At 38.8% G+C, this 8,467-nt stretch overlaps 1 protein-coding gene across 1 annotated transcript; it reads left to right on the top strand.

Annotated features, from left to right (window-relative positions):
• Window positions 1-5,305: 5,305 nt before the first annotated feature.
• On the top strand, window positions 5,306-6,226 carry LOC122062404 (kunitz trypsin inhibitor 5-like; the record flags this gene model as incomplete). The annotated part of the gene is made up of 2 exons (XM_042626022.1): window positions 5,306-5,914; window positions 6,062-6,226. Coding segments are annotated over exons 1-2 (774 nt in total), but the record flags the coding sequence as incomplete, so codon positions are not given.
• Between the last annotated feature and the right edge of the window lie 2,241 nt (window positions 6,227-8,467).

Here is an 8,467-nt window from a genome sequence, read left to right as displayed (position 1 = left end):
TGAGTTCAATTGGAGCTCATTTGAGATACAGGTGGGACATATAGGTGGGTAGGAGAATCCATCTATACAGTCTTCCTAGACCAATGGGTCATACAACCGGGTCAGGAACCCGCCAATCTTACCAGCTGGTAGAACCAGAGGTGCATGAATGACTGGTAGGTCACATCGACAGGTCAGGCACCCGCAGGTCTTACCCGTCGATAGAACCCGAGAGGGTAGGTGTGACTGGTGGGTCACACCGGTTTTACTTACCGACTCTCTTGGATTTTGTTGTTTTCCTTCTTTGTTCCATTCCAACTCTTGGAACCCCAATAGGGTGATTCCCGCATCATTTCTCACACATTCTAAGTTTCATCTACTTGATTGTATCATGGATCTAAGACAACAACAAGATTTGGGAGAAGAAATTATACCTTTACTTGGAAAAACCCCAAATCTTGGAATCCTCTTCCCAAACTCAAATGCCACTTCAATAATCACAAAATCTTTGTTTCCCTCCTCAAATACTTCAAGGAAATCACACAATGACTCCATTATCCTCTAGATTCAAACAAATACAAAGAGGATTTCATCAAATCTCAAGGTTCATGATATTACTTACTGCAAAATGAAGATCTTAAGTTGCCGGACACTATTCCGATGATGTAAAGGCGACGTGGGGCTCCGAAATCCAAGGGGTGAACCTCTTTCCCCTTCCTTCTCTCCTTCTTCATCTTTTCTCCCTCCTCTTTACTCCTCTCACCCACTTTGCTAAAAACCATAAAAGAGAGAGAGAGAGAGAGAGAAAGGTCCGCTTGGTTTTATCCATTTATGGACCGAATCACATTAAACCACGTTTTCGGGAGAGGTAGCCGACATCATCGAAAATACAAGATCTTATTACGGCGAGGAGGCCGAGACTCACATGCTCATCAAAGCCGGGCATGCTGGGGTCCACAATACCCTAACAGGTGGGTCACACTGGTGGGTCTCGCACCTACCAGTGACACCCACCAGTTAGCCAAATAAGCCAATCTTGCTATATTTTGGAGGAAAATGGAGTCGTAACATGTACTTCACTCTCACCATGTGTTGTGAATCAAGTTCCTATCATTCAAATACGATAATGTATCTTTCCTATTCATACATGGCCTTGTGATATGTGCAAGGGCACAACATAGGCATGCGGATTATCTCGGGTACCGGCTCAATCTCATCTGGTCACCTCGCATTTGATGTCACCCTTGCCATAATGTACCACAAGGCACTGGCATCAATCCATTCCAGTTCAGACCCTGCAAGACCAAACCGAACCAATCGATCAATAAACCGGGCTTAAAGAGCAGGGCTCTATAGAAAATACCCAAAATCATGTTTGGGTTTACAAAACTACCCGAAACAATGATTCTCCTTCATCTTCCACATACAATCATGTATTTTTATTAACTAAGACTTTGGGTGGGTACTTTTGTAAATCTAAACCTGATTTTTAGTATTTTTGTTAACTGAAAAATTGAGCGGTTAATTTTGTAAACCCCAACCCGATTTTAGGTATTTTTGTTAACTGAAACTTTGGGGTGGATAGTTTTGTAAAAGAAAATAAAAAAATGGATAATCAGGTAATTTTCCCTCTAATAAAATGATCATCTTCAATTTCCAATGCATAAAGGTTGCCCTCCATATTGCCAAATGCCACTTGACTTGTCAGAGCACTGGCAAGGCCAGTAAGTAATATGAGCTAAGTGATTATTCTCATTAGCTTTGACCATACTTGTGTAGGTGCCAATCTTAAATCTATTTAAGAAACTGCCATTATAACGACGACAACAACAACAATAAATTCAACCTTATCCCAATTTAATGGGGATCAAGCAAAGTAGGTAAAAACTAAAGTCTAAACAAAAAAAAAGGGATGAAGAGATGATAAAAGAGGGAAAATAAATGAGATGAGAATTGAAAATGGAAAAGAGAAAAGAAAGATGAAGAATGAAAGATGAAAGTAAGAGGTAAGAGGTAAGAGGATAGCCCAACAAGACCGGAGAATCTCCACTAAATGGGGTTAGATACATAAATCCTTACTCTCTAATAGGCTCTATTTGCGGTCATACTTGGTATATGATTTAAACTATTTATGTCATTCCTCACAACTTCTCCTATGGTCATTTTCGGTCTGCCCTAAGCTCTTTTAACTCATTTAATACGAATCGTATCACTCTCCTTACTAGGGCATCCCTAGGCATCCGATGAGTATGACCATACCACCTTAAATGACATTCTCAGAGCTTATCATTGATTGTTGCAACTCCCAAATAAGCTATAACACGTTCATCTATACTTTATCCTTCCTAGTTTTGTGTACATCCATCTTAACGCCCTGATCTCTGCTACATATACCTTTGTAATATGACATTTCTTAATAGTAACAGCCTAACATTATGCCCCATACATCAGAGTTGGTCGTACAACAATCTTATAGAATTTTTCTTTAAGTTTTAAAGGAATATGTCGATCACATAATACTCTGGTCTCATCTCTCCACTTCATGAGTGATGATTGTTTGCTGCGGGTGCGGCGGTGCCGCGAGCATCGGATGATCGAGACGACAACGACATGAGCCCTAATGTCGTTCTGACCATCGGATGCTCGCCACACCGCCACACCCGCGGCAGAGGATGTTTTCACCCACTTCATCCATCTCACTTTAATTCTATCTGAAACATTATTCTCTATATCACATTCTTTATTTATTTTTGATTTCTTCATACTAAATATGTAGAGGTATCAAAATGAAACCTACTAACCAAATGAATTTATCAACACCATATTAGTTTAACATTTTCTTACACCAACTCAGAAAATCAAGAATATCTTAAAGTTTGGCAAGCAACTATGAAAATATCCATAAAATTTGTAGCTTTTAAAAGAAAAATAAAAGAGCAAATAGGTAATTTAATAAATGAAACTAATAATTTTCCTATAAAAATCACTGTGAGGATAAGATATCTACTTCTGACATTTGAAATTTGACCTTGACTTACTGAAAAAGGAAACCTTCAACTCCGTGAGTAGGGGTGTCAAATGGTGAGGTTTTGGTTATTTGGTTTAGTTCCAGTTCGGTTTACATTTTGATAAGGTGAAACCAAAACTGCACTGGATAGGAATAAGGTGAAATCAGAATCGTTTTCATCCGGTTTTGGTTTTAATGATTTTTGTTGGTTTTTAATGTAAGTTTAAAAAAAAAAATTAAGATTCAAAACACTTGCCCCTTCAATTTTTGAAGATTCTTTACATCTCCCCTTAATTGCTTCTTAAATGGATAGTTTATTTATGTAGCCTATTGTTGAAGCTAGATGTATTATGTACTTCCTTCAATTTTGGAGATTCCTTAAGGCTCTCCACATAATGATTATTAATCTCTACAGTTGCTAAAAGCTCCTTAAGGTAATTCTCTTTTAACCGTTTGAGTCACTTTATGTCTTTACATGAGAAGCCTCTTGAGGCATCAATTCTTCAGTTTTGGAAGATGTATAATCTATCATTCAAGTCTCAATTTAATTCCTTCTCCTTTACTCTTCATCTCACTTGTTTTATAAATAGAGGGAGACTTTAGCATTTGAAACCAGGATCAAGTCACTTAACGCATTCAAGTGTGTGTTGTCAAGCTTTGATTTTCTTGAGTTTCATTGGATTTCACATGTCCATTTCTTGGTGTTTTTTTTTCTAATTTGAGCACAACCCTATAGCATTCGAAGGAGTCCAATAGTCGAGTGCACAATTACTGGGGGAGCCATTGGGCTGTTTTATCTTAGAGGCCGATTTGCAATATTCCTGGTCGCACCATAAGGGGCATCTATGGTCTTAAGGACAATGTCAAGTGACACGACTCAACCCACTGATTTTTCTAACAATCTTTGCTACAGGTATCAGGAATATTTCATACAGGTGATAGATTGAAAGTTCTCCTATCAAGAAGGCGACACTGAGGTTTGCTCTCTCAATATTCTGACACATAATTCCCCTACAGTTTTTAATCGATTTTTGTTATTCGGTTCACAACCGGTTTACATGTGGTTAATAGTCTCGTTTTAGAAAATGGTTTGCATCCTATAACTAGTGTGAATCCTACATATATTAAATTTCCCAAAGAATTAAGACAATATACATTTATTTTGCCAAGGACAATATACTTTCTATGTAAAAGACTACACATATTATAACTAATTAACTATGATCCTAGAATTAGAAAATCAAGAAGAGCCATTGTGTAAAAGCGAAGCTCCTTTCTCGGTTAGTACTTTGCTTTTTTTTTTTTTTTTTTCTTTCCCTTTTTTCGTAGAGACCCATCGAAATTCAAAACACTTTAAGTATTTAATACTAAGTGCGGGTTAACCATCGGTTTTTTGGTTCGGTTCAGTTCCAAACCAAAATTATGGCCTATAAAATCAAAACCGGATCAATTTACTATAGTACGGTTCGATTTGATTATAACCGATTGATTTCGGTTCTAGTAAATGGTTTCGATTATATATTGAAACCCTTATCCATGAGGCATTCTTATTTACATCATCTTCTCCGCAACACGATTAGATCACCCCTTTATAACACCTTTACTTTCTTTCTTTCTTCTTCTTCTTCTTCTTCTTCTTTTTCTTCCTTTTTTTTTTTTTTTTTTTTTTTTTTTTTTTATTAATATTTTAATATTTTATTTTTTATAACTTTTTTCCATAACATTATCTGATGGCCATATGCTTGACATCAAATTCAATCTAGTTTGGCACGAAATCCATAAATGATATCAAAAGGCCATAATTTCTTGATCTTGACTTTTGAGGCTTTTGAAAATGAAAAAAATTTGACTTTGACCCTTTATGTGAAACTTATCCTAAATTACTAGTCTCCCACGTGTTCACTACTATTGGTCAAAAACTGTGGCGCACTAGATGACCATTAGTTGCTATAAGCAAGAACTAATCTATTACTTGAACTCGCAGTCAAAGAAAGAAAATCTTTAAAGATATTTTAGAAAATACAAAAATCTAAACAACGTATTCAAACTAGAGGATGAATGAATTATTTCATTTTTTTTTATCACGAAACACACGTAACAGAAAAGTTCCTGCAACCTAGGTGACAATAAATATTTTTCCACTCTGACTAGCTTATACGAAGAACTCTCTCTCTCTCTCTCTCTCTCTCTCTCTCTCTCTCTCTCTCTCTCTCTCTCTCTCTCTCTCTCTCTCTATATATATATATATATATATATATAGGAGGCCTTTCTTCTGTATGCATCTTCACAAGTAACTTCATACAAGATTTAAAGATCACAATGAGGACTCTTCTGTTTCTATTTCAGCTGCTTCTTATAACTTCCACGATCAAACAGTTGCCGGTGGTAGCGCAAATCGTACGTGACACAACGGGTGAAGAACTCCGATCTGCTGTCGAATACTACAGCTTGCCTGTGATAAGTGGGAAAGGTGGTGGTGGGCTTACTCTCTCCAACTTAGGTAATGCAACCAGCTGCCCTTTGGATGTTGTTCAAGAGCAGCTTGAAGCGTCTACCGGTATTCCGGTAACGTTTAAGCCGGTGAACACAAGTGAAGTGATCATTGAAGCGTCTATGGATCTGAATATCAAGTTCTCTGCTGTGACAACTTGTGTACAATCAACAGTGTGGAAGCTCAAGGATAGTGATGAGTCTAGTGGGCATAGATTTGTCACCACAGGTGGGGTTGAAGGAAATCCGGGAAGAGAAACTCTGGCAAATTGGTTTAGTATTAAGATACATGATGATGATTACAAGCTTTTCTTCTGTCCTGGTGTTTGTGATACCTGTAGACCTCAATGCCAGGATATCGCCATTTTCGTTGACAACAATGGTTTCAGACGTTTGGCAGCTTTGAGTGATGAACAATTCAAGGTCAAGTTTAAGAAGGTCTGAAGGGTGGTACTTCTGATCATGAGATATCATTGATGAAGAATAAGGCCAACTATGTTGTATGAATAAAGTATATGCAGTTACTTCACATTTCATAATAAAAGTGCTTGTTTCTATTGAGTCCCTTCAGAATGGATTAAGTAGGATTTCCAACCCATTGCAACGTGTGAAAATCGTGTGCAGCCACTGCATCGGATAGCTGGGAGCCTCTTGGGACACATGCCCAGATGTTCTCAGTCATCCGATGTTCACCACACCTCATTGCTCTCTGTAGAGGATGTGGGCTCCACCCCATCTTTCTCATTTCTGGTAACTGTAGGATTCTTTTGCATTTAAAGTCAGTAGAATAGCTAAAAACAACGAAATTTATCTCCATAAGCTTTAGCAATATCTACAAGATTTTTGAATAAAAAACTCCAATATATATATATAGAAATCTATTTTTTATTTTCTCATTTCAATTTTCTAGGGGTTTGGCTGATTTTGATTTGATTAATCAGAATAAATGGAGGACGATCCCATATCTGATCGGGGTTCTAATTAAACCTTAGATTCTACAGAATGTTATTTACTTCACCGACGTATAGTACATAAAAGTACTCTAAAATAGGTGAGAAAATAGTTTTAGATGAAGCAAAATCTGATATTGGAGAGAGCCAAGAGGGAAGAAGGCAGTAGATCGTAAAAATATTGATCTGTGATACTTTAATTGCTGTTGGGGAAAATTATTATGTACGTGGTTAACAATTGAAGGGTTAAGGTGTGGTTGGCGGAAAATTATTATGTACGTGGTTAACAATTGAAGGGTTAAGGTGTGGTTGGGGTGTCCGAAAGCAATGCTTTTCCTATTTGTGTGCGTGAATTAAAAAGGAAATGGGAAAAATGGTTTCTGTGAGGCAGCATGATCCCCTGTGTCCAAATACATTGGAGGCAAAATGATGACCCCACCGGATCTGCTGCTCGTACGATCACCTGGTCGTAGGAGTCAATGACCAACCTTTGTCCTTTTTTTTCTCAGATATACCCCTCTTTATCTTTGTAATGGCATAAAGTGGAATAGATGTTGATCGTTGATTCGTATGACCAGGTGATCGTACGAGCAACGAATTCTATCTCCACCAAATGAAATGAAAAAGAACTCCCCAATTGATGTTTATTGGTGCGATCTCATTGATCCCATGGTCTCCCCCTTGTGCCCCATCTGTCAAGCTTAATACAGATGCATCGTGGCCAGCCGCAACCAAAATGGGTGGTGTTACTGCCAAAATCCCCTGAGTTAATTTTGCACAAGCACAGAAGGTAGAGGCCCGGAGGTATTTCCGGGATTAGTCCTCTGATGCCTCAGTTAGTGACCGGTGGAACAGTATATTCACAGGAGTAATGGTGGGTGTCGGCCTACCTCCTGGTGTCCCTTTTCGGTTTCCTCTTATAGGGTTGCTGGGCCTAGGGTTTCGGAAACCCCCTTCGGGAATCTTACCTTCACGTGGTTTGGAGCCTTGCCTCTTCTGGAACCTTCCCTCCACGTGGTTAGGAGCCTTGTCCCTTCTGGAACCTTCCCTTCACATGGTTAGGAGCCTTGCCCCTTTATCGGATGGGCGACACGCGTCCCTCCCTCGGTTTCCACGTATCTTCGCTTTATTCGGTGACAAATTCTACCGAATCACCAGCCCCCTTACTTCCACTAGGAGGCTCTTCCTGTGGGAGTAATTGTGATACCTTACTTTTAAAACCCTAGTTTAATTACACGGTTGACCAGGTTTAATCATGCAGGACCCGAACCAGAGAGGGTTAAGGCGGGTTCCTTATGGACCATGATGACAAGGGTGAATTTGAACACAGGTTGGCCAGACAAGTCCAAGTCAGTGCCAGAGGAGACGGGTGTACCCAAGCCGTGTACATGCACGTATCATAAGGTCATGTATGGGTAATGCTGGTACGTAACCGTATCCTAAAGTGTATACGTATTATATATCTCGTGCCGAGAGTGAGATACATGCTGAGAGTCGAATTCTATCAAAATCTCAATTGTTTGGCTAAGTTTTGACCAACAGGTGGGCGATCATAAGCGGGCGAACCCGCCCACCTGAGTGACCCACCCATGTGGTTACTAGATATTCTCTAAGTATAAATAGTAATTATTATGTTTCTCCTTTTCTCATTTAATGCATTAAGGAGTTGGTGAGAAGAGTAAAGAGGAGAGAGAAAAGAAAGGAAGAAAAGAGAACGAAGAAGAAGAAAGGGAAAGAAAGAGGAGGAAGAAATGGTTTTAAACGACGCCGAGGTTTGATCTTCTCATTCCGACACCGAAAAAGGGATCCCCAACACGAGACCTACGATTTGAGGTGAGCGAAAGCTATACTTCTTAAACTTTCACCAAACCCCAAGTGAACCCTTGATTTGGGTAGAGTTCCTTGAGATCTTGTAAATCCCACTTGAGATGATGAATCTAAGGTTTAATAGATGGTCTATGTGTTGATTTTGAAGGTTTAAATAAGTGTTCACAAGATTTGAGAAGCATTAGCGATTTCTTAAGTTAATAGGTGATTTTGG

Source organism: Macadamia integrifolia, unplaced genomic scaffold, assembly GCF_013358625.1.
Source record: "Macadamia integrifolia cultivar HAES 741 unplaced genomic scaffold, SCU_Mint_v3 scaffold1019, whole genome shotgun sequence".
Classification (NCBI taxonomy): Eukaryota; Viridiplantae; Streptophyta; class Magnoliopsida; order Proteales; family Proteaceae; genus Macadamia; species Macadamia integrifolia.
The sequence above is the reverse complement of the archived record's forward strand: the minus strand, read 5'-3'. Positions and strand labels throughout refer to the sequence as shown.